Below are 27,524 nucleotides of genomic sequence, written 5' to 3' on the forward strand. Positions count from 1 at the left end.
CACCATAGCTGTAAGTAGACATGTGTCCTAAGACAGAAAGCGAATTGCTGCTCCCCTCCCCACATGCCAAAGAATGGACAGTGTGCGCCGAAGGCGCGCCGCAAAAATTTAGGGGCGTGGCCACATAATAATGGCAATTCACATTACACCACACAGTAGTGCAGCTTATACACATTGCACCAGGTAAAACCACCTATACACACTGCGCCAGGTAGGGCACGTTGTACATATTGCGCCACATAGAGCACGTTCTACACTTTGCGCCACATAGAGCACGTTCTACACTTTGCCCCAGGCAGAGCACGTTCTACACTTTGCCCCAGGCAGAGCACGTTCTACACTTTGCCCCAGGCAGAGCACGTTCTACACTTTGCCCCAGGCAGAGCACGTTCTACACTTTGCCCCAGGCAGAGCACGTTCTACACATTGCACCAGGCAGAGCAAATTAAACACATTGCGCCAGGTAGAGCACGTTATACACATTGCGCCAGGCAGAGCATGTTATACACATTGCGTCAGGCAGAGCATGTTATACACATTGCGCCAGGCAGAGCATGTTATACACATTGCGCCAGGCAGAGCATGTTATACACATTGCGCCAGGCAGAGCATGTTATACACATTGCGCCAGGCAGAGCATGTTATACACATTGCGCCAGGCAGAGCATGTTATACACACTACACCAGGAAGAGCGCCGAGACACACTGCACCAGGTAGAGCGCCGAGACGCATTGCATCATACACCGGGCACACACACAGCAGCTACCCACCACACACCCCGGACACACACACACACACACACACACACACACCTACACACACCTACACACACACACACCTACACACACACACACACACACACACACCTATACACCCACACACACACCCACACACACCATCTGCCCGCCTTATACCCCGGACACACACACACACAGCATCTGCCCACCTTATATCCCGGACACACACACACACACACAGCATCTGCCCTAGGCACACTCAGCAGCTGCCCACCTCATAGCCTGGGCACACTCAGCAGCTGGCCACCTCATAATCCCCCCCCCCCCCTCTCTTATACCCCGTGCACACACCCAATAATTGCCCCCCACCCCCATACAACCCGGACACACAAGCAGTAATTTAACCATCTCTCCTTATACCCCGTGCACACACCCAGTAATTGCCCCCCTTCCCCAAACAACCCGGACACACAAGCAGTAATTGACCATCTCCCCTTATACCCCAGGCACACACACACACACACACACTAACTGGCCCCCTCCACTTACACACCGCAACAGTGCAAGCACCTCCTCGCTGGCAGAGCCCATATGGCAGGAACGGCGAGAGCCGGCAGCCAGAAGTCAGTTTACGGCAGCGCGGAGACCGGGATGGCGGGAGATGTACACCGCACACACGCTGGCCGGCGCTCAGAGCGGCTGACAGGAGCGGCAGGGAGGCGGTGCGCTCAGTCCATGAGCAAGGGCGCCGGAGCGGGGGGTTCAGGCAACAGCAGCGCCAAGTCTGTGATGAATCGGCACCTCCGCGGCTTTCTCCCCCCACAGTCGCGGGCATCAATCACTCACTTAACAGGAAGTGATTGGCTGCTGCAGCAGAGCGCGTCCCCGGGGACTCGCCCATTTCAGAAAAGTGAGTCACCTTCCCTCAAAATCGGGTAAAATACGCGCTATAGCGCGTTTTTACGATCACTGCATGCTTCATTTCACTCAATGGCTGCTTCATTGATATTGCCAGTACCTAGAGTGTCAGCTCAGCCCACCAAATCGCTCATCCCACTGTGCGCAGGAGGTATAACACTTAATGCTATGTGCTCTTGTAAAATTAGCATTTGATAGATTTATCAAGCCTTCTAACATGGACAAGTGGACGTGTTGCCTGTAGCAACCAGTCTGGTTCTAGCTCTCATTTTATAAAATGTACTAGATAAATGATAGCAAGATTCTAATTGGTTGCTATGGGCAGCACCTCCTCTTGTCTTCTGTGGAAGGTTTGAGACCTCTCCCCCTAAATGTCTTTACATTGTAAGGTCTATATCTGTATGGGAAAAGCCACTTAATTACTGGCTTAGACTTAATAGACTTCCCTTAACATGATGTCTACCTATTTTATTGGTTCACGTTAAAATACCTTTTTGTAGCCGTTGTCCTGACCGATGGTGAGCATGGAGATAAATGTACTAAAACTACATAGAAGTATGTAATTTTATCACTAAACTATAAATAGCACTTAACTATAATTAGCACCATATAATATCCTCCCCATCTGTAGGGCGACTTGCGTCACACTAGACGTGGCAGAACACTGAATTCAGACACACTGTTCTTTGCATTAGTGCTGTATTGTCTTTACGTTCCTGTATTATTCTGATTGTAATGTTACATTCCGGCACTTTCGTGACAGACCCCAGAGACCCTGCCTGGACATACCAAAGCAAAAAATCATTACCGGGAAGAAGTTGAATGGCTGAAGGGGCAGCAGATTGGCTTAGGAGCCTTTTCTTCCTGTTACCAAGCTCAGGATGTTGGAACTGGCACCTTAATGGCTGTTAAACAGGTGAGATAATCTGCCCAACAATATTTAGACTTGCTTTTGGAGTATGGCCGGACTGTGTTTGTTTCATGTTGATGCATCATTGATTGACTCATTTAGTTATACTCCAAGTCCTAAAATAAGGTTGATGTTTCCATAGAGAAAATGTATGAGTTTGTTAAGAACATGTTGTACTGCAGAACTGAGCTTTATGTGAGAAGAGCACTTGTTAGAGGAGGTTTAACCAACAACACAATGCCAGTGTCTTGGTGGAAGTTTGGAGGTGGTTTTCACTTTAAGCAGCGGACAATAGATGGAGCAAGAAATAGACAAATTATACAGGAAAACCTGCTGCAGCCACAAAACACCCAGCACTTGGGAAAACACATCTAGACCTTTAGGAAAATGACCCAATGCTTGCAGAAAAGGTCACATTGATCTAGCAGACCATATCATGTCTTAGGAGTGACCCAGCCAAAGCCCAGACATAGTCTCCGCCACAGATCTGTGTAATGTTTTGAAAATTGCTGTGCGCAAATGGTCTTCAGATATCTTGTCTTTATAGCATAATCACAGATCCACTCTTCACCGTGCGCTAATGGCTGAATCACCATCCAATCAGATCTGCTGTGTAACTACAGGAAATCCTGATGGATCTCTGTTGGCGTTTATTTGGGGAAAGCCATTGTTTTGGGCCACATCTGGATAGTTTTTTCTAAAAAGACTAAATTTGCTAACCAACCAGGCAGCCTAGGCAATGGGGCACTTTACAGATGAGAAGTCTGGGGGGGGAATAAGGTGCCTCATCGTATTCTCACCTATAATCTACCTTCCGTCAGAGGTTTATCGCTCCTTTACCATGTGTACTCTCGCACACGGGCATGGCCAGTGATGTCACAGAAAGTATACACTATACATTGCGTGCTCCAACTGCTGTCTTTGGACTTTCGCGTTGTGTGTTTCTATTCCGTTGTGCTTCTCACAGCTGGCTGTACATGGTAAGCAGAGTTTTCTGCATGCTGTGAGTAATCGGTTCTGATAAAGTTCCTCCCAGAGCGTGGTAAAGGACATACTGCCCCCTTCCCATGTGGAACAACATGCCCGTTACATTCAGTATATTGTGGGGGAATAGAAAGGAAGATGACCAGCTGTTTAATAACACAATGGAGTTTACTGCATTACTGCCTCTGCTTCACATAGTGTTCGAGGCTGCAGTGTGAGAAGTGTTGCCGGGAGTCTTGTACATTCCTGTGGCAGGCTTCTTTTTACTAATGACAAATGCAGTCACATGTAAAACCATATATGCATGATGGGGGTTGTAGTTTATTTCTGCATTACGCCTGTCCGTAGTCTCTTAGGGTCAACCACCTGGCTGTCATTCTCACTTCCTGCTCCAGCAGGTGAACAGCCGACAGGTGACCCTGCACATGCATACATAATAACAGCAGCCTATGTTTAGTGGAGATACTGCGAGTGTAGCAACATACTGGTTACATAGTGATTGAGAAATGAACAGGGACCATCCTAGCACATTTGAGGGATATAAAGCCTTACATCATATATTTATGTATTTTCTTGCATTACTCTCCAGCACAGTTTGCTCCGTCACATCAGCAGTAGTTTTATTCGGCGACAAACTGTGACACTCGAGTAGTGGGACTATTACTTGTTCAGCGTCTCTACAATGTTACAGTAAGAGCAGTGTTCTTAGTGGGGGATTACAGTGTAAGCAATGGCTGTTAAGTGCCGTCGGACCGTTCTGGCAAAGGCCCTACAGGGTCAGTAACATCTCATACCCAGACGCAGGAAAATGAGGTACCGTATTGTGATGTGCACAGCCCAACATCGTGGCAGTACACTACAGTAAATTGAATCTTCTCCTTAAAGACTTTCTGGTACCAGTTTCACCTCTACCTCTTCCCTAGTAACAGTCTCCTTTCATACCTCCCACATACAGTACTTCTAAGAGCAAGTTCCCATGCTCAGCCCCACTCTACTCGCATCCAGGACAGGTTAGCAGCATCCTGCCCCAGCTGTACACTCTCCCTTACCTCCCTGCGGATCTGCTGCACCACCAGTATCACGGTGTTCCAAAGCTTCCCTTCCAGCACCTTTGGGTATTGGCAGCATTTACTCGAGTAGTGAGCACTACAGTCCGTACTCAGACTGATGCGGAAGTCGTTCCTTTATGCCAGAATCTGCATGAAAACCTTCTCTTGTGCCTTGTATGGATGGCTTAGCTCTGTATGGAACTGTATAATACATGCAAGTCTTCACTACTAGGTGACCTATGTGAGGAATACATCCACGGAGCAGGGAGAAGTGGTGGAAGCACTGCGGGAGGAGATCAGAATGATGAATCACCTCAGTCACCCTAACATAATCCGGATGTTGGGGGCTACCTGTGAGAAGAGCAACTACAATCTCTTTGTGGAGTGGATGGCAGGTAACGGCCAGATACCACCCACTGTGTGACTGAGTCTGGAGATGTGGAGCTCTCTCTGATGCCGTGTCTGTCTTCTAGGTGGCTCTGTTGCTCATCTGCTCAGCAAATACGGAGCGTTCAAAGAACCTGTAATTATCAACTATACCGACCAATTACTGCGCGGACTCGCTTACCTGCACGAGAATCAGATCATCCACAGAGACATTAAAGGTAAAGAGTAGAGGATATGGGTGAGGGGGGGGGGAGATATGGTCGTGTGTGGCTACAGTGGCTTTCCTATGGATAGAAGTAATGCTATAGGCCCTGCGTGGGGAGGATAGTAATGCTTGGGGCACTCTCCTTACTAGGCACATGTAGAACATGTGTTAAAGATTTTATTAGTGTCTTTTTAATATGGAAAGTTTTTATATATTTTGGTGGTGTAATGGAACAAATGATTTTGGGTGCATTATTACTGGGAAAAACTGGTAACATTAGTTAAAAAAAAAAAAAAAGAGGCTCCTCTCCATTATCCCTGCTATAGCTGCCCTTGTCATTTCAACCCAACAATAAAAGGGTCACTATAAGGAGTTAGCAGGGGATTTGTTTATTAAAAGAACTCTGAATAGGACACCTGGGCACACGCTGAGGCTAGAGGAGAGAAAATTCCGTACACAACGTAGGAAAGGGTTCTTCACGGTAAGGGCAATAAAGATTTGGAACTCCCTTCCGGAACAGGTAATAATGGCGGACTCTGTAAAAACATTTAAAAACGAAGTGGACAAATTTTTAACTGGAAAAAGTATCCAGGGCTATAGCATTTAACATAGTGACATTATATATCCGGGAGTGGTAAGAACCATAGTTGTCAATTGATACTAAACCATTACTTCTGCAGGTGCATTATAATATGCACAGCTTAACACAGAATACAGGTTGAACCCGATGAGCATTTTGCCTCTTTTCAACCTCACTAACTATGTAACTATAAATAGTTTAGTTCTCTTTAGAGACACCAGATATGTGGTAGCCATGCAGAGTGAAACCGATTTGTAGGGTGTAGACATAAAGGTACATGTATGGGATGTGTTCCCTGCAAACCAATTATCCAAGGAGTTTCCAATCGCTTGATGACTGAGAAGTGCGGCTTGATGACTGAGAAGGTTCTCCCTATAGGAGAACCTTCACCTACAGTATAATGGTAGTGCTGGTATAAGGAAGATCAGTGTAATGTGTGTGTGTGTGTGTGTGTGTGTGTGTATATTCACGTCAAATGCTTCCTAAACTAAGGGTAATCCTTCATGTAGGTCACCACTGTGGTGTCGCATCATTTCCTCTACTGTATGGATAAATGGAGGCATCCCCAATGCGCTGTACATGGTGTTCACTGGTTCTAGGTATAGAGCTGTGCTCACTGATATATGGCTGCCATAGTCAGGTCTGTTTATACATAGAGCCTCCGCGCCAGGCTTCCCATAGTTATTCCGGTGGTGGTAGGGTTTAGCTCTGCACTGTGATTATTAGATATATGCAGTATTCATACTGACAGAAGGTAGAAATGCTTGATCTACAGAATTAGTATAAAATCCCTTTTCCTCCTCCTGGTTTGGGAGATGTGTTATGTTATCTGATCTGTGATTCTGAACATACATTATCTCACCCATTGTAGGAGCCAATCTACTGATTGATAGCACTGGACAGAGACTACGAATTGCAGATTTCGGAGCAGCTGCAAGACTGGCTTCAAAGGGCACCGGCGCGGGTGAATTCCAAGGGCAGCTGCTGGGTACAATTGCCTTTATGGCACCAGAGGTACAGCATTGCAATAAAGAGCCTTTGGCAGCACTATTGGGTTGCAGTACAAATGACGTTCTGTCTTCTGTAGGTGCTGAGGGGGCAGCAGTATGGCAGAAGCTGTGATGTGTGGAGCGTTGGGTGTAGCATTATTGAGATGTCCTGCGCTAAACCTCCATGGAATGCAGAGAAGCACTCCAACCACCTAGCTCTCATCTTCAAGGTAAAACTACGTCGTTCTAGACAGATATTGTGTTTGTATGGTTTCACTCTAACGTTATCTTTCTCTGACGTCCTAGTGGATGCTGGGAACTCCGTAAGGACCATGGGGAATAGCGGCTCCGCAGGAGACTGGGCACAAAAGTAAAGCTTTAGGACTACCTGGTGTGCACTGGCTCCTCCCCCTATGACCCTCCTCCAAGCCTCAGTTAGATTTTTGTGCCCGGCCGAGAAGGGTGCACACTAGGGGCTCTCCTGAGCTTCTTAGTGAAAGTTTAGTTTTAGGTTTTTTATTTTCAGTGAGACCTGCTGGCAACAGGCTCACTGCATCGAGGGACTAAGGGGAGAAGAAGCGAACTCACCTGCGTGCAGAGTGGATTGGGCTTCTTAGGCTACTGGACACCATTAGCTCCAGAGGGACCGAACACAGGCCCAGCCTCGGAGCTCGGTCCCAGAGCCGCGCCGCCGGCCCCATTACAGAGCCAGAAGCAAGAAGAGGTCCGGAAAAATCGTCGGCAGAAGACATCCTGTCTTCACCAAGGTAGGGCACAGCACTGCAGCTGTGCGCCATTGCTCCTCAGCACACTTCACACTTCGGTCACTGAGGGTGCAGGGCGCTAGGGGGGGGCGCCCTGAGCAGCAATAAAAACACCTTGGCTGGCGAAAATACATCACATATAGCCCCCAGGGCTATATGGATGAATTTTAACCCCTGCCAGATTCCACAGAAAAACGGGAGAAAAGGCCGCCGAGAAGGGGGCGGAGCCTATCTCCTCAGCACACTGGCGCCATTTTCTCTCACAGCTCCGTTGGAGGGAAGCTCCCTGGCTCTCCCCTGCAGTAACTACACTACAGAAAGGGGTTAAAAAAGAGAGGGGGGCACAAATTAGGCGCAGTATAACAATACAGCAGCTATAAGGGGAAAAACACTTATATAAGGTTATCCCTGTATATATATATATATATAGCGCTCTGGTGTGTGCTGGCATACTCTCCCTCTGTCTCCCCAAAGGGCTAGTGGGGTCCTGTCCTCTATCAGAGCATTCCCTGTGTGTGTGCTGTGTGTCGGTACGTTGTGTCGACATGTATGAGGAGGAAAATGAGGTGGAGGCGGAGCAATTGCCTGTAACAGAGATGTCACCCCCTAGGGAGTCGACACCTGAGTGGATGAGCTTATGGAAGGAATTATGTGACAGTGTCAGCTCTTTACAAAAGATTGATGACATGAGACAGCCGGCGACTCAGCCTGTGCCTGTCCAGGTGTCTCAAAAGCCATCTGGGGCTCTAAAACGCCCGTTACCGCAGATGGCAGATACAGACGCCGACACGGATACTGACTCCAGTGTCGACGATTAAGAGACGAATGTGACTTCCAGTAGGGCCACACGTTACATGATTGAGGCTATGGAAAATGTTTTTACACATTTCTGATAATACCAGTACCACTAAAAAGGGTATTATGTTGGGTGAGAAAAAACTGCCTGTAGTTTTTCCTGCATCTGAGGAATTAAATGAAGTGTGTGATGCGTGGGTTTCCCCCGATAAAAACTGTTAATTCCTAAAAAGTTATTAGCATCATACCCCTTCCCGCCAGAGGATAGGGCACGTTGGGAAACACCCCTTAGGGTGAATAAAGCGCTCACACGCTTGTCTAAACAGGTGGCACTACCGTCCCCGGATACGGCCGCCCTTAAGGAACCTGCTGACAGAAAGCAGTAAAATATCCTAAAGTGTATATACACTCACACGGGTGTGATACTGCGACCAGCAATCGCCTCAGCCTGGATGTGCAGTGCTGGGGTGGCTTGGTCGGATTCCCTGACTGACCATATTGATACCCTAGATAGGGACAGTATATTACTAACTATAGAGCATTTAAAAGATGCATTTCTATATATGCGTGATGCACAGAGGGATATTTGCCGACTGGCATCAAGAGTAAGTGCGCTGTCCATTTCTGCCAGAAGAGGGTTATGGACAAGACAGTGGTCAGGTGATGCTGATTCCAAAAGGCATATGGAAGTATCGCCTTATAAAAGGGAGGAGTTATTTGGGGTAGGTCTGACAGACCTGGTGACCACGGCAACGGCTGGAAAATCCACATTTTTACCTCAGGTAGCTTCTCAACCTAAGAAGACGCCGTATTATCAGGCGTAGTCCTTTCGGCTCCATAAGGGCAAGCGGGCAAAAGGCGCCTCATTTCTGCCCAGTGGCAGAGGGAGAGGAAAAAGGCTGCAGCAAACAGCCAATTCCCAGGAACAAAAGCCCTCTCCCGCCTCCGCAAAGTCCTCAGTATGACGCTGGGGCTTTACAAGCGGTCTCCGGCACGGTGGGGGCCCGTCTCAAGAAATTCGAGACGTCTCCCCCTCGCCGTTTCATAAAGTCTGCTTTACCGACGTCTCCCTCAGACAGGGAGACAGTATTGCAAGCCATTCACAGGCTGTATTCCCAGCAGGTGATAATCAAGGTACCCCTCCTGCAACAGGGAAAGGGGTACTGTTCCACACTATTTGTGGTACCGAAGCCGGACGGCTCGGTGAGACCAATTTTAAATCTAAAATCCTTGAACACTTACATACAAAGGTTCAAATTCAAGATGGAGTCACTCAGAGCAGTGATTGCAAACCTGGAAGAAGGGGACTATATGGTCTCTCTGGACATCAAAGATGCTTACCTACATGTCCCAATTTACCCTTCTTAAAGGGTACCTCCGGTTTGTGGTACAGAACTGTCACTATCGGTTTCAGACGCTGCCGTTTGGATTGTCCACGGCACCCCGGGTCTTTACCTAGGTAATGGCCGAAATGATACTCCTTCGAAAGAAGGGAGTTTTAGTTATCCCTTACTTGGACGATCTCCTGATAAGGGCAAGATCCAGGGAACAGTTGGAAGTCGGGGTAGCACTATCTCAGATAGTGCTGCGGCAGCACGGTTGGATTCTCAATATTCCAAAATCGCAGCTGATCCCGTCGACACGCCTTCTATTCCTAGGGATGATCCTGGACACAGTCCAGAAAAAGGTGTTTTCTCCCGGAGGAGAAAGCCAGGGAGTTATCCGAACTAGGCTGGGGAGCAGTCACACAGGGAAGAAATTTCCAGGGCTTGTGGTCAAGCCTGGAGACATCACTTCACATAAATATTTTGGAGCTAAGGGCCATTTACAATGCCCTAAGCCAAGCAAGACCTCTGCTTCAAGGTCAGCCGGTGCTGATCCAGTCGGACAACATCACGGCAGTCGCCCACGTAAACAGACAGGGCGGCACAAGAAGCAGGAGGGCAATGGCAGAAGCTGCAAGGATTTTTCGCTGGGCGGAAAATCATGTGATAGCACTGTCAGCAGTGTTCATTCCGGGAGTGGACAACTGGGAAGCAGACTTCCTCAGCAGGCACGACCTCCACCCGGGAGAGTGGGGACTTCACCCAGGCAATAGCTGTGGACGCTCTGGTAACACCGTGGGTGTACCAGTCAGTGTATGTGTTCCCTCCTCTTCCTCTCATACCAAAAGTACTGAGAATTATAAGACGGAGGGGAGTAAGAACTATACTCGTGGCTCCGGATTGGCCAAGAAGGACTTGGTACCCGGAACTTCAAGAGATGCTCACGGAGGATCCATGGCCTCTACCTCTAAGAAGGGATCTGCTTCAGCAGGGACCTTGTATGTTCCAAGACTTACCGCGTCTGCGTTTGACGGCATGGCGGTTGAACGCCGGATTCTAAAAGAAAAGGGCATTCCAGAGGAAGTTATTCCTACCTTGATTAAGGCTAGAAAGGAAGTGACTGTACAACATTATCACCGCATTTGGCGAAAATATGTTGCGTGGTGTGAGGCCAAGAAGGCTCCAACGGAAGAATTTCAATTGGGTCGATTCTTACATTTCCTGCAAGCAGGATTGTCTATGGGCCTAAAATTGGGGTCCATTAAAGTTCAAATTTCGGCCTTATCAATCTTCTTCCAGAAGGAATTGGCATCAGTGCCTGAAGTACAAACTTTTGTCAAAGGTGTACTACATATACAACCCCCAATAGTGCCTCCAGTGGCACCGTGGGATTTGAACGTAGTTTTGAATTTTCTCAAATCTCATTGGTTTGAGCCTCTAAAATCGGTAGATTTAAAATACCTTACATGGAAGGTAACCATGCTATTGGCCCTGGCTTCAGCCAGGAGAGTTTCAGAGTTGGCGGCTTTATCATACAAAAGCCCATATCTGATTTTCCATTCGGACAGGGCAGAACTGCGGACACGTCCTCATTTTCTCCCTAAGGTGGTTTCGGCTTTTCACTTGAACCAGCCTATTGTGGTGCCTGCGGCTACTAGCGACTTGGAGGACTCCAAGTTACTGGACGTTGTCAGAGCATTAAAAATATATATTTCAAGGACAGCTGGAGTCAGAAAATCTGACTCGTTGTTTATATTGTATGCACCCAACAAGATGGGTGCTCCTGCGTCTAAACAGACGATTGCACGTTGGATCTGTAGCACAATCCAACTTGCACATTCTGTGGCAGGCCTGCCACAGCCTAAATCTGTAAAGGCCCACTCCACAAGGAAAGTGGGCTCATCTTGGGCGGCTGCCCGAGGGGTCTCGGCATTACGGCAGGGCGGTTGAACGCCGGATCCTGAAGGAAAAAGGCATTCCGGATGAAGTCATCCCTACCCTGGTCAAGCCAGGAAGGATGTAACCGCAAAGCATTATCACTGCATTTGGCGAAAATATGTTGCGTGGTGCGAGGCCAGTAAGGCCCCGATGGAGGAATTTCAACTAGGTCGATTCCTGCATTTCCTGTAAACAGGAGTGTCTATGGGCCTAAAATTGGGGTCCATTAAGGTTCAAATTTCGGCCCTGTCAGTTTTCTTCCAGAAAGAACTAGCTTCACTACCTGAAGTTCAGACGTCTGTAAAAGGGGTACTGCGTATACAGCCTCCTTTTGTGCCTCCAGTGGCACCTTGGGATCTCAATGTAGTTTTGGGGTTCCTAAAGTCACATTGGTTTGAACCACTTGAATCTGTGGAGTTAAAATATCTCACATGGAAAGTGGTCATGTTGTTGGCCCTGGCCTCGGCCAGGCACGTGTCAGAATTGGCGGGCTTTATCCTGTAAAAGCCCTTATCTGATCTTCCATTCAGACAGGGCGGAATTGAGGACTCGTCCTCATTTTCTCCCTAAGGGTGGTTTCGGTGTTTCATCTGAACCAACCTATTGTGGTACCTGCGGCTACTAGTGACTTGGAGGACTCCAAGTTGTTGGACGTAGTCAGGGCCTTGAAAATATGTTTCCAGGACGGCTGGAGTCAGGGAATCTGACTCGCTGTTTATCCTGTATGCACCCAACAAGCTGGGTGCTCCTGCTTCTAAGCAGACTATTGCTCGTTGGATTTGTAGTACAGGCCTGCCACAGCCAAAATCTGTAAAAGCCCATTCCACAAGGAAGGTGGGCTCATCTTGGGCGGCTGCCCGAGGGGTCTCGGCGTTACAACTTTGCCGAGCAGCTACTTGGTCAGGGGCAAACACGTTTGCTAAATTCTACAAATTTGATACCCTGGCTGAGGAGGACCTGGAGTTCTCTCATTCGGTGCTGCAGAGTCATCCGCACTCTCCCGCCCGTTTGGGAGCTTTGGTATAATCCCCATGGTCCTTAGGGAGTTCCCAGCATCCACTAGGACGTCAGAGAAAATAAGAATTTACTTACCGATAATTCTATTTCTCGTAGTCCGTAGTGGATGCTGGGCGCCCATCCCAAGTGCGGATTGTCTGCAATACTTGTACATAGTTATTGTTACAAAAATCGGGTTATTATTGTTGTGAGCCATCTTTTCAGAGGCTCCTCTGTTATCATGCTGTTAACTGGGTTCAGATCACAGGTTGTACGGTGTGATTGGTGTGGCTGGTATGAGTCTTACCCGGGATTCAAAATCCTTCCTTATTGTGTACGCTCGTCCGGGCACAGTATCCTAACTGAGGCTTGAAGGAGGGTCATAGGGGGAGGAGCCAGTGCACACCAGGTAGTCCTAAAGCTTTACTTTTGTGCCCAGTCTCCTGCGGAGCCGCTATTCCCCATGGTCCTTACGGAGTTCCCAGCATCCACTACGGACTACGAGAGATAGAATTATCGGTAAGTAAATTCTTATTTTCTAGAACTGAGTAACATAGTCGTAGGTAATGCTGCACGAAGTAGCGCTTGCTGTTCTGAAATATTCATTTAATAACTTATTTCTAAGCTGTCATGCTGTATAGCCGAGACCTAGCTGCTGTGCCAGATGCAGTTTCATGAAAAATGTCAGAATAAAGGACTTGTAGTAACCGGCACAACTACAACTATTTAATCTTCTTCTTTATTTCTGTCCTTTAGATTGCAAGTGCAACTACTGCCCCGACAATCCCGCCACATCTATCACCAGGTTTGCGGGACGTGACCCTTCGGTGTTTGGAGCTGCAACCCCAAGACCGGCCACCGTCAAGAGAATTACTGAAACACCCAGTTTTTCGAACGAAGTGGTAGAAACGTTTGCAAAACGAGAGAACGTTTTAATTATGCTACTGATGCGGAGATTAGGATCCCTGCTTAAATACAGCTGCATGTCCTGTCCTGCCACAGATATACCTGTGTGTTTATGTAGCTTCCCTGCCCTGTGCATGACCACTGAAAACATCCAAACGCTTCAGAATAGAGTAACATTATATTCTAGCAGGAGTGTCTGCCTTTGAGGAAATCCCTTATCCTGTATTGCATTACATTTTTATTTATTTTATGTGAAAGAAAAAAAAAAAGCATCTCGATGTGAGTTTTGTCATTTTACTAAAATGTGCGTGAACATTTCTCCGAGGGTCATGTACACGTGATGATCTCATAAACTCTTCTGAAGCTTCCTGTTGAGATGCGTCATCACAGGACAAGGAGAGACCCTGTGATAGGTAGATTGGTTTCTCCAACCACCTGCTTTCAGACACCGCCTATGGCCATAGAGATAATTGCAATGTGTAAATATTGTCTACACTGTACTTTGCCACAGGTGTACAACACAGAACAACCTGTTTGGATCCTTCGATTTGACGTTGGCTCATTTCTCTTTTTTTTCTTTTTTGAATTGTCATGATCGTTTGTAGTATATACATATTTTTTAATTGCAAGTAACTTTACCCTGTCTGTAGAGTCACTTGTACCCAACATGTAAGAAGAGTGATCTGGAAATAATAGTCTGCTGTTCCGTGCAACTCTGCACAACCGTTTCAGTTTTTAAGTGCAAGTCTTCTGGGTAGAGGTTTTCCAGATTGCTCAGCCAAGAGAGAACACTGTACACAACCACTTACTCTATGTATTGATTTAATTAGGGTATTGTACATTGATTCTTCCACCCGTTAACTCAGTAAGTTGTGTATAATGACAGGTGAAATCATTCTTTATTTTTCTGGAATATTCAGGTTCTTTTTATCTTTTCCTATTAAAAGTATTTTGAAGTAACGTTATATTTCAAACCAAATCAAAATGTATTTAACTTGATCAGTCACTTTTTTTTTTTTTTGGCATTTTAATTTATGTTTTCCTTCGGTAGTACACCGTGACTTTTATCAAATTCAAATGCAATTTTAGAATTCAAGTATTAAAGTCTACTTGAAATACGTATCTCCAGTTGATTGCAGGACTTGCTACCAGACTGAGCTCTTTTATTACTTGTTGCTGTGTGTTCTATTACTGTTGAACGGACCAGAATCCTGGCAGACAGGGTGACATAGCGAGAGTACAGAGTTTTTATTTTATTTTTCGATCCATGTGTTTGTCTTCAGTCTTTTGAAGTCCGGTCTGAAATGCATTCGTCACTATAATGCATCGTGACTGCACCCTAATGGATATAAGTTACACATGGAGTTCCACATTACCTGCATCTGTGTGGTGAAAATCCATTGATTATTGAAATATATTCCTCCTGCCCTTATTATGTCATGTATGTATTACGGAAGGAAAATGGCAGCTCTTGCTTTTGTTTTTTGTTTTTTTTAATGGTTAAAGTTTTTTCAATCGATCCAATATTTTTGTTTTTAACTCCTTGGAAACCAGTTGGGGTTGTTGCACAGTGGGAAAAAAAAATATTTAGGTTATTCTGAAACTCAGGATCAACTCAATAAGCTATTATACATTTCAGCTAATTTACCATATACAAATCCAGACAATTTTTAAACGGTAATAAAAATAATTACAAGCTGAAGTGTGTATAAAATGTGAAGTCTTGAATTTGGACATTCCTTTTTTTTTTGTGCGACAGGCAAGCATATTCCAAAGAGTTAAAGTAACTGTATTCCTTAATGTGAACGTCAGTAGCTCTAACTGTATTTTACTTGACTCCTATGCTACGGCATATTTTTTTATTTCTTGAAGTCTTAAAACCTTGCTCTACCGTCTGTCCTTTGCTATTAATGCTTTGTCTGATATATAGATAGATAAATCTATCACACACACTGAAAGAATTGATCTCTGTATTGACGCTTTTACTTCCTACGCAAAAATGAACCTCAGCTAATCAGTATTATCCATGTGCTTATCGTGCCTCCCACATTTCAGATCTTTGGCTTTTTCTTAGTTTGCGCTCCTTACCTTCAGCTTGCTGGAAATTGTGGTGTACTATTTTTATGCAGATTATGTTGTAATCTTATTTTCTTTGGATCAAAGCTGGACTGAAAATTGTATAATTATTTTTTTGTGACGTTCTTTAATGTTATTTGGTACTTCTTAAGTTGTAAATAACGCCTACTGCTTGTTTTATTTCAGTCTCTACTACCTCAGGTGTCCTATAGATTTTCTTCTACCAAAGTTGACTTTCACAATGAGACTATTTGCTGTATGACTGATTCCTAAGACTTCCAGGGCTCAAGGGCTAATTTCTCTTAGCACCTTAACTGTGCATGCAAGTGTTGCAGAAATCTCTGGGTTAAGAAAAAAAATTTGGCTTAAATGTATCCTTCGTTATTTTAAATATATCAAGATATTTTAATTATTAAAGGTTTTTAACCCATGAACCGGTTTTATAGTATAATTTGTACCTATTTTTGGTGTTTTTGTCTTTATAGTAAATAAAAAGATTTTGAACAAATCTGTGCTTTGGTTTTTCTATAGGGTTAGTAAGTATACCTATAGTCAACACCCCTATACAATATTTAAATTGACCGGTCATCTACACACAACTACACATTACATGGAATATACACAGGCAGCATATAAACATTCCATTTACTGTCAGACATATACAGTCAAATGCACATTTTACTTTTTTAAAGGGATCAGAAATTGTTAGATCTAGGAAAGTATAAATTGAGGATAAAATCTAACTTGGTGAAACCTGTATGCAATATTACACTAAAACACCCAAATATCAGACTAATATTAAATTGACAAAATACATGAAAATGCATCTACCAGTCAAATCTAGGAACATAGGTTAGTCTTGTATAAAAAGTTGTCATTGCATGCCATTTATGCTTAAGGTAAATTATGTAAAAACCTCAGACCACCATAATTTACACAGAGGCTCTTCGTTGACCTCCTGTGGGATTGTCCAACTGTAAACTACTTTCACTATTTTTCTATTACATTTACATGGAACAAACTGGGTATTTCTATCCTTGGTCACTAATTATGTGCCTTTTGGATGTGGTTATGTCGTAAGGATTTGAGGGGGTGGTGTGGGCACATGTCAATTGGTGAGGTATGTGTCTTCATGTTTCCGCTATGGCGCTCTTTGTTCACAAGCTATTCACAGTTCCATGCCCCAGCAGAGAGGCAAGGGTTCCCCCAGACACATTTGCAAACAAATTCAGTTAGGCCTATGCATCAAAGGATTATTGTATGTTATATTACAAACAAATATAAGGGTTTGGTTATGTGTACATAAGGAAGAATGACTTCCATAAAGGCTAGTATACTATAGAATTGTATTTCAATAGACATGGTATGCAGTTAAGGTCAAAACAAATACGGAAAACAACATTTTCAGACAACTTCTTTAATGTTCTCTAACAGTTATACATAATATTTAACAATCACAAGCTTTGGTAATACTTTTACTGTATTAAAAGAAATAACCTATTTCTAGCTGGAGTCCAATCAATAATATTCAAAGGTATACAAGCCTTGGGCGATATAGGTAACCTGAAGAGTGATTCATAGTTGTATGGTATTGTACAGCCACAGAGAAGCTGCTGTGATACTGTACAACTAAATGCTAATGCAGCAGTAGGTGTCTATAGGGAGAAGGTTCCTCCTGAGAGCATCTGTGACCCGAGTGCTGCGTCCAAAGGCACAGCATCAGATCACCATCGTGACCGTATGACAAAGGAGAACCTGCTGTAGGTGATATAACATGATATTATGCAGATTGGCTGTACTATATCCTATTGAAAAGATGAAAACATATGATCTAGTCGGAGACATCTATGGGACACAGAGACAGATCTAGGACCTGGAGGATTGGGAGTCCAAGGCAAATCTAGTAGACTGCCAGAGTGCCCAAACCCTGTCCAATTTAAGAAGACATTGCTGTTTAAAGTATATAAATCACTTATGGGAAATACTGTAGTACCATTGACCAAACCGAGCCAGCAGGGGAATGTATGAGCATGCAGAGCCATCCAGGTCCGAGCAATACAGACCCTTGCTAGTACAAAATTATCATTAACCTACAACTGCAGGTAGGTATTGAGCGAGTAAGATAGGTCCAGTCCAAAAATACGGAGAAGCGGTTTAAATAACTATATCCTAATTCCAGTCCTACGCACTCATTCCACAACTTGGACTAAAATGAGGAGACCTGAGTACAGGACTAGTGCAAGTGCCAGAAGTCAGCCTATGAAGCTCTTTATTACAGGAGCCAAATTGACAAACTGCCAAATCCGCAGGGCTGAATAGAGGTCCAGTAAATTATGAAGGAGGTATGTTTTGATCTGTTGAAATTGGGCATATTCTGTGGCAACACAAGAGAACCCCCAGCAGAAAATTCTAATACTCAGCAGACAAGGAACCCAAGTCCACCTCCCAACGCAGCCTACGGTCATACTTACCTACTTTCTGGCTGCCCCCTTCGGGAGGAAGCAGCCAGGTCAGTTAAACAGGTGGCAAAGAATCGGCATTTGTGGGCGGTGCGGGGGCAGGGTGGAGACATGATTTGCGGCCCCATCTCCCCATATGCAATGCCCAGCATGAATTGCCCCGTCCTCTTTTAGTCTACAAGCAGGGCGGGAGGGATGTGCGTGCGATCCAGTGGCAAACGGCCATCTCCGAGAGACTTGCTTTCTCTTATGGGTGCCGGGAGTGCCACCCGATTTTCGGGAGCCTCTCAGCCATCCTGGGAGATTAGGCAAGTATGCCTAAGGGTTGCACAGTCCATCAGTTTCAAGACGCGACAACAAAATGCAGTGTAGGTTATTCAAATAGACTTCTGACTAGAAATGATCTAAAGCCAAAAAATGGTAGAGGTAGCAGAAATAGACCCAACCCCCCTCTGGTTTGTGCATAGAGAGCGTGATGAAACTGCAGGTATTTAAAATAAAATAAAAAAATGCGAGACGGTGCCGGAGGAGACTGCTCCCTCTAGCATCCAGAGGAGCGGTCCCTCTGGCGCGGTTGGGATAAAAGATAGAGAGGTACCTAGTCAGATGGTGGTGGTAGGGGATTCTATCATCAGGAAGGCAGATAGGGCAATCTGCTACCGGGACCGTGATCGCCGTACAGTCTGTTGTCTCCCGGGTGCTCGGGTACGGCACATCGCGGACCGGGTAGATAGATTGTTGGGAGGGGCTGGGAAAGACCCGGCGGTTTTGGTGCACGTTGGCACCAATGACAAAGTTAGCGGAAGGTGGGATGTCCTTAAGAAAGACTATAGGGACTTAGGAAAGAAACTGAAGGCAAGGACATCTAAGGTAATATTCTCGGAATTATTACCCGTGCCACGCGCTAGTCCAGGGAGGCAGAGGGAGATTAGGGAGGTAAATGTGTGGCTTAGGGATTGGTGCAGGAAAGAGGGGTTTGTGTTCCTGGAACACTGGGCGGACTTCTCAGTCAGGCGCCATCTCTTTTGTCGTGACGGATTGCACCTGAATGAGGAGGGGGCAGCGGTGCTGGGGGGAAGGATGGTAAGAAGGTTGGAGGAGATTTTAAACTAGGAGCCTGGGGGGAGGGTTTAGCTAGAAACTACGGGTCATGCAGTGAGAATAGTGGGGAAGGCGGTAGTAAACGAAATGGGGGAGAAGTTGGGGGGAGGGTAAGAGCAGGCGGTAAGGTTACTAACATGGGTACTAAAAGGGATTTTACCAAAGCACTAACCAATGACGATTACAGGTCATCATTGCTACATAAGGTGAAAGATGTCCCTAACGCAAGGGAAAATACTTATCTTAGTTGTATGTATGTAAACGCCAAAAGCATTACTGGTAAAAAGGGTGAACTAGAAATACTTGCAGCAAGCAAACAGTATGATATTACAGGCATTACTGAAACTTGGTGGGATGAATCTCATGATTGGACAGTCAATCTGGAGGGCTATACACTGTTTAGGAGAGACAGACTAAATAAAAAGGGTGGAGGGGTGTGTCTTTACGTAAAGCCGTTTTTAAAACCTGATATACGGGAAGATATTCAGGAGGGGACTGTAGACACTGTCGAGACATTATGGCTAGAAATTGCATGCGGGGAAAAAGGAATAAAAAGTTAGTATTGGGTGTATGCTATAGGCCGCCTGGTATCAACGCATCTGATGAGGAATTGTTACTAAAGCAAATTGAAAGAGCAGCAGGAGTAGGAGACATAGTAGTGATGGGAGATTTTAACTATCCAGAGATAAACTGGAAAAACGATTCATGTGATACTGCTAGGGGAAATATGTTTTTAAACACACTTAATGATAACTACTTAGTCCAACTAATTGAGGAACCAACTAGGTACAATGCAATCTTAGACCTGGTATTAACAAACAATGGGGATTTGTTATCAGGTATTATAGTAGGGGAACCCATAGGAAACAGCGACCACAATATGGTCACATTCAATATCAGTTTCCATAAACAGCCCTATACTGGCTCAACTAGGCCTCTAAACTTTAGCAAAGTAAATTTTGAAAAGATGAGGGTATTTTTCAGGGATATTGAATGGGAAGGTTTGTTTTTAGGAAAAAATACTACGGAGAAATGGGAGGTACTAAAATTCCTGCTAGCTAAAAATACACTCAAATTTATTCCTATGAGTAGCAAAAAAAGGAATAAAAATCATAAACCGATGTGGCTTAACAAAAAGATTAAGGAACTTATGGGCAAGAAAAGGCGAGCATTTAAAAAATACAAATCTGACGGGGAAGCAGAGTCATTTCAGCACTATAAGGAGTGTAACAAAATTTGCAAAAAGGAAATAAGAGCGGCTAAAGTAGAAACTGAAAAACGAGTAGCAAAGGAAAGCAAAGCGAATCCCAAAAAATTATTTAAATACATTAATAGCAAGAGATTAAAGAAGGAGAGTATAGGCCCTTTAAAAGACAAGTTGGGAGTCTTAAGCAAAAATGATAATGACATAGCGGACACACTAAATGAGTTTTTTTCAACAGTATTCACTAGAGAGGACCCATTTCAGGGACTGACACACAATCTCAATAATGAGAATATCCCACTGATAGGTACTTATTTAAGCGAGGAAGTAGTCTGTGACCGATTAAAACATTTAAAGATTAATAAATCACCAGGGCCCGATGGTATTCACCCAAGGGTTCTAATTGAGCTTCACTCTGAACTGGCAAAACCGCTATCTTTGATCTTTAAGGATTCAGTTATATCAGGTATGGTTCCCAAAGACTGGGGTATAGCGGAAGTAGTGCCTATATTCAAAAAGGGAAGTAAAGCTGAACCAATTAATTATAGACCAGTTAGTCTTACATCTATAGTGGGGAAAGTATTGGAAGGTATTCTAAGAGATAGTATTCAGAAGTTCCTTGAAGTCAATAAGGTCATTAAAAGGAATCAACATGGGTTTATGAAGGACAGATCCTGTCAAACCAACTTACTTGGCTTTTATGAAACAGTAAGCGCAAACCTAGATCAGGGTAAAGACGTGGATGTAATCTTTTTAGACTTTGTCAAAGCGTTCGATACTGTACCACACATGAGACTTATCTACACGCTACAAGAATCGGGGCTAGGAAGCACAATATGCACTTGGGTCAAAAACTGGTTAGATAATAGGGAGCAGCGCGTTGTGGTTAATGGATCTTTTTCAACTTGGACTCAAGTGCTAAGTGGTGTGCCGCAAGGCTCAGTATTAGGACCGCTATTGTTCAATATTTTCATTAACGACCTAACAGAAGGTCTAGAGGGCATGGTGTAAATTTTTGCAGATGATACCAAATTGTGTAAGGCTATAAATACAGAGGAGGATGCCGAGTCTCTTCAGAACGACTTAGTTAAATTAGAAGCATGGGCAGCCAAATGGAGAATGCGTTTCAACACAGACAAGTGTAAGGTAATGCACTGTGGTAACAAGAACAAAAATTACACCTACCTACTAAATGGGGTAAAATTAGGGGATTCTGTACTGGAAAAGGACTTGGGTGTCCTCATAGATAGCAAGCTAAGCAGTAGTACCCAAAGTAGGACTGCAGCAAAGAAGGCTAATAAGATATTAGCATGCATAAAACGGGGTATTGATGCTAGGGACGAGAGTATTATACTCCCGTTATATAAATCACTAGTGAGGCCACACCTTGAATACTGTGTACAATTCTGGGCACCGTACTACAAAAAGGATATCCTGGAGCTTGGAAAGGTACAGAGGAGGGCGACCAAACTAATTAAGGGCATGGAGACGATGGAATACAAGGAAAGGCTTGAAAGACTAGGCATGTTTACAATGGAAAAGCGGAGACTAAGAGGGGATATGATCAACATCTACAAATATATAAGGGGACAATACACAGAGCTTGCGCGGGACCTGTTTTTGATTAGATCAACACAGAGGACTCGTGGACACTCGCCCAGGTTAAAGGAGAGGAGATTCCGCACAATACGGCGTAAAGGCTTTTTCACGGTAAGGACAATACATGTTTGGAATTCCCTGCCCGAGGGAGTTGTAATGGCGGAATCTGTCAACACCTTTAAGAATGTGTTAGATAAATTCCTAATGGATAAGGATATCCAGGGGTATGGTGCATAGTCATGCATTATAGTTACTATAAATAGGGATAAAATGCAACGGCTGACAGCAGCATCAGTCAGAAATTTTAGTCAAATCATCATGCATAGGACACCACAAATAGGTTGAACTCGATGGACAATTGTGTTTTTTCAACCTCAGATACTATGTTACTATGTTACAGGTCAAGGTCCAGAAAACTACCAGTTAACACGAACACTAGAAAAACCGCCAGATTCAGCAACATCAGGGGAAGCTCTGATAGCACCGGCCAGCAGCTCTACGGCAATGGTGAATAGCAAAGAGATTAATGTACAACCTTGTTTTGCTGTCCAAGGTTTAATCTAACAAAACCATTGACCGAAGCCCTGGTGGCAGGACAAGAATTGGTTGTCGTTAGTGCCACTCGGGGCACAGGTGGAGCATAGCGCCGTAACGACCGCAGCATCCTGGCGCCCCCCCCCCCCCTCTGCCCCCTCCTATACAGCACCATCACGATGAATTAACGGAGGAATTCATCACATCGGTTGCTACACCGACAATCACCTCACGTTGTGCTGTTTTCAAATATTCCACACTACACAAAAGGAATTATAAGGAGGTGAGCTCATATGGGTCTACTTGATGTCTGGATAAGACTTTGATATTACATCTGTAAAACGTGCCACCAATACCTTCTATCAAAAAAGGGCGGTAATAAGGAATACAATATTTCTCATAAAGCACTTTAAAACGATATTTCCAGAGACGATTGTGTCAGATATATTTAACACAGCTATTTTTTATTCTTGTTTGTGAGTTACATGTCAACCAATATGCTATATGTTGCTACATTGTTTTCATTGTTATATCTTTAAGGTGTAACTAATACATTTATTCTTTTAAATTACTTATTGCAAGCGCTCCATTGATATACTTTTGTATCTCTCTATATATTTTTATCTACTACTTGGCACTGCAGTGTTGCCATTTGGGAGCTGCTTACTAACTTGAAATATATACATACGCGTGTGTGTGTGTATATATATATATATATATATATATATATATATACATATATATACAAGAAACTGAGCAGGAAAGGTGGCTGTATAAGCGCTAGGGATTGTTTGGTTTTGTTCGTACAAGAATTAAGAAGCTGGATTCAAACTAAAAACCCAGAACACATTCCAAATGCCTTGGCTGCATCCAAGGATAAACCAACTTATAGTCCCTCACCAGCAATCTGCAAATAGGTGTAGAGGCGCCGAAGACTAATTTCTGTTGAGCGCCCAGGCATAAACCCAGTGTGGCCATCTACCCCTGGCACCTTACGCACTGGTAGAGACTTAATAGCATCTACAACTTCCTTAGGGGAGTCTGTGTATGAGCAGCTACAATCTGGGACGAGGAGAAACAGGAGTAACAACAGAGTATTGTGGCACCAGGCATCTGCTGTTGGGCATTCTGCACGTACGCCGGGATGACCTGGCAACTAGCAGATGCATGGGAATGCGGCAATGAAAGATGTATCGCGCAATATATGGTTCAGTGTGCACGGTGCGGTTGATATATCATTCTGACGGCCGTGCCTTTGGCTGGGCGCACACATCGTTGTGTGTGTACCCAGCTTCTACAAATTGTGCTCGGTCTATGTATTACTCCTACCTATGTACTACTCAATCAACAATGGTTTTGCCAACATTTTGCTTCCAATCTATAGGGCCCTACACACTAGAAGACATGACCAATGTGAAAGATGAACAATGTGGAAGATGAGCAATTTCCCTTGAACTTCCCAGAGCCCTGACAAACGAAATTGAGTGTACACACTAAGCAATTTTTCAAACAATTTGAAAGACGAACGATATCTTTGAAATTGGCACCTTGTTTAAATATTTTAATATTGGGGAGGCATTTCTGGGTGTGTGGGCAGGGCTGTAGAAGGGGGAACCAATTAAGTTTGTTTCACCCACTGCCCCACCAATTTCCACTGTGCCACCAACTTAATAAAAAATCATTATAATAGGTTCATAAATTATATATATATATATATATATATATATATATATATATATATATACACTGCTCAAAAAAATAAAGGGAACACTAAAATAACACATCCTAGATCTGAATGAATGAAATATTCTTATTAAATACTTTTGTTCTTTACATAGTTGAATGTGCTGACAACAAAATCACACAAAAATTATCAAAAAAAATCAAATTTATTAACCCATGGAGGTCTGGATTTGGAGTCACACTCAAAATTAAAGTGGAAAAACACTACAGTCTGATCCAACTTTGATGTAATGTCCTTAAAAAAAGTCAAAATGAGGCTCAGTAGTGTGTGTGGCCTCCACGTGCCTGTATGACCTCCCTACAACGCCTGGGCATGCTCCTGATGAGGTGGCGGATGGTCTCCTGAGGGATCTCCTCCCAGACCTGGACGAAAGCATCCGCCAACTCCTGGACAGTCTGTGGTGCAATGGATGGAGCGAGACATGATGTCCCAGATGTGCTCAGTTGGATTCAGGTCTGGGGAACGGGCGGGCCAGTTCATGGTATCAATGCCTTCGTCTTGCAGGAACTGCTGACGCACTCCAGCCACATGAGGTCTAGCATTGTCTTGCATTAGGAGAAACCCAGGGCCAACCGCACCAGCATATGGTCTCACAAGGGGTCTTAGGATCTCATCTCGGTACGTAATGGCAGTCAGGCTACCTCTGGCGAGCACATGGAGGGAGAGCGGCCCCCCAAAGAAATGTCACCCCACACCATTACTGACCCACTGCTAAACCGGTTATGCTGGAGGATGTTGCAGGCAGCAGATCGTTCTCCTTGGCGTCTCCAGACTCTGTCACGTCTGTCACATGTGCTCAGTGAGAACCTGCTTTCATCTGTGAAGAGCACAGGGCGCCAGTGGCAAATTTGCCAATCTTGGTGTTCTCTGGCAAATGCCAAACGTCCTGCACGGTGTTGGGCTGTAAGCACAACCCCCACCTGTGGACGTCGGGCCCTCATACCACCCTCATGGAGTCTGTTTCTGATCTTTGAGTAGACACATGCACATTTGTGGCTTGTTGGAGGTCATTTTGCAGGGCTCTGGCAGTGCTCCTCCTGTTCCTCCTTGCACAAAGGCGGAGGTAGCGGTCCTGCTGCTGGATTGTTGCCCTCCTACGGCCTCCTCCACGTCTCCTGATGTACTGGCCTGTCTCCTGGTAGCGCCTCTATGCTCTGGACACTACGCTGACAGACACAGCAAACCTTCTTGCCACAGCTCGCATTGATGTGCCATCCTGGATGAGCTGCACTACCTGAGCCACTTGTGTGGGTTGTAGACTCCGTCTCATGCTACCACTAGAGTGAAAGCACCGCCAGCTTTCAAAAGTGACCAAAACATCAGCCAGAAAGCATAGGAGCTGAGAACTGGTCTGTGGTCACCACTTGCAGAACAACTCCTTATTGGGGGTGTCTTGCTAATTGCCTATAATTTCCACCTGTTGTCTATTCCATTTGCACAACAGCATGTGAAATTGATTGTCAATCAGTGTTGCTTCCTAAGTGGACAGTTTGATTTCACAGAAGTGTGATTGACTTGGAGTTACATTATGTTGTTTAAGTGTTCCCTTTATTTTTTTGACCAGTGTGTATATATATATATATATATATATATATATATATATATATGTGTGTGTAAATAATATACCTATATGTTTTTATAAAATATATATAAAAATATACATATATATTTTATGATATATATATTTATGTATAAATATATACATATATATTTTTATTTTTTATATATATATATATATATATATATATATATATATATATAAACAGAAGAAAGTCCTGTACTCGCATCCAATTATTTAGAGTGGGTGCAATCCCAACAGAACGAGGTCCGCTGAATATATAGGTGTCCACACAAGTGGCGGGTGCACTCTCACAAATGTACTCAGATTCTGTGGTTGATATCAGTTGTTCTTTATTATAGCCTCATAGATACGACGTTTCGACCCTTCCACAGGGTCTTTTTCAAGACAGGCGATATGACATCTTTATTTCATGTTGTGCATAATTTAAACAATGCCTAAAGAGAATACAAAAAATGAAAAAAGACTCAGCCTCCCAGGCCCCTTATACATGGCAGAAGAACCAATCTGAACTGGGCTTCAAATACCCTGTTCATATGGTGACTATGATGTAAAATAGAATATACTTCAAAAGAACCACCTTTAACCAAGATGAAATGACTCACCACAACAGTGTTCAAAAGAGCCACCTGGATTCCAACTACAAGGAAAATACCACTGATCCACCCGAGAGTGCCTTATTACACCTTTTCAAACACTAGAGGAAACCACACAGATATATTTCTCATAAACAACACTTACACATCCTCTTAAAAACAGGATCACACAGCGAGTGGCCTGTCAATAACCACCATTGCCTGTGGTCCTATAATGATAGCATAGGAATAAACTGTTAAACAACGGGATAACACACCCTACACCATTTCACACATAATAACAGACTGCCGTTACCTATAGCAATAGCTGTATGGATGTGAAGCATCCTGGGGTCATTTTTTCACTGCAGCAGCTCAAACAGACCTACTGGGAGAAGAATTTACTTTTCAAAGCAGACAAGTCTCACAACTAACATCAGCCAATCTTAGCATATAACGCTTACCAGGTACTGGAACCGGCCATGTGTTCCCAGGACGCTCACTGGAGCAAGTCTAATGGCAGAGGTATTTATACCCCCTTACCGGAAGTGTCTCCAAACGCACGTGTCTCATCAAAACCAAACACGCCAACTATATACGTGGAACATCTCCACCAACTTTAAACTCCTCTGGGGGGATGACTCACACCAAGGAAGACACCATTCCATGCAGGCGAACTAAGTTGGAGCCTGCTTTTTCGATCGCGTCTTGCGTTCCACAGTACCGGAAGCGTGACGCGGTGCGTTCCACTGCACCGGAAGTAGACGCCGCATATCACCAGTGCAGCGTACACTCTCCGGTCCTTCAAGCCTGTCACTAAGTGACAATGGGTGATGACCATGTGAACCCCCGGGTACATCCACCACCAACTCCGCTCAGGATTGGTTAGACAAGAAGATTTTATTATATATATCTAACAGCATCCAAATTCTCCTATAAGAAGATAAATAAATGGACTAGTGTGTGGTTCATAACTCACTAAACTCGGTTGATCAGACTGTGGCACGGTGTCAAAATATCATACCCCTCCTTTTTGATCAATGTTTATCGTTTAAACTCATGCCATTAGGGACCTGGGAGGATGGGCTGAACTTACATTATACATAAAAACAACAACAAACACTATTGTACATGTGACACTTAATCTCTAAAGAAACACCCCATAGGGG

General features: G+C 44.3%; 1 protein-coding gene across 5 annotated transcripts in view; it reads left to right on the forward strand.

Moving 5' to 3' along the window:
• MAP3K1 (mitogen-activated protein kinase kinase kinase 1) overlaps positions 1-16,068 on the forward strand; it is a 111,238-nt gene extending 95,170 nt beyond the window's left edge. For all 5 annotated transcript variants that reach the window (XM_063962539.1, XM_063962549.1, XM_063962558.1 and 2 more), the window contains exons 15-20: positions 2,420-2,572; positions 4,832-4,994; positions 5,073-5,204; positions 6,643-6,785; positions 6,859-6,990; positions 13,335-16,068. In XM_063962539.1, the coding sequence (XP_063818609.1) occupies positions 2,420-2,572; positions 4,832-4,994; positions 5,073-5,204; positions 6,643-6,785; positions 6,859-6,990; positions 13,335-13,484 (873 nt within the window). In that variant the 3' untranslated portion in view covers positions 13,485-16,068. The remainder of the gene's footprint in view (positions 1-2,419; positions 2,573-4,831; positions 4,995-5,072; positions 5,205-6,642; positions 6,786-6,858; positions 6,991-13,334) is intronic.
• The last annotated feature ends 11,456 nt before the right edge of the window (positions 16,069-27,524 follow it).

The sequence above is a fragment of the Pseudophryne corroboree genome, chromosome 1, assembly GCF_028390025.1.
Source record: "Pseudophryne corroboree isolate aPseCor3 chromosome 1, aPseCor3.hap2, whole genome shotgun sequence".
NCBI classification, from domain to species: Eukaryota; Metazoa; Chordata; class Amphibia; order Anura; family Myobatrachidae; genus Pseudophryne; species Pseudophryne corroboree.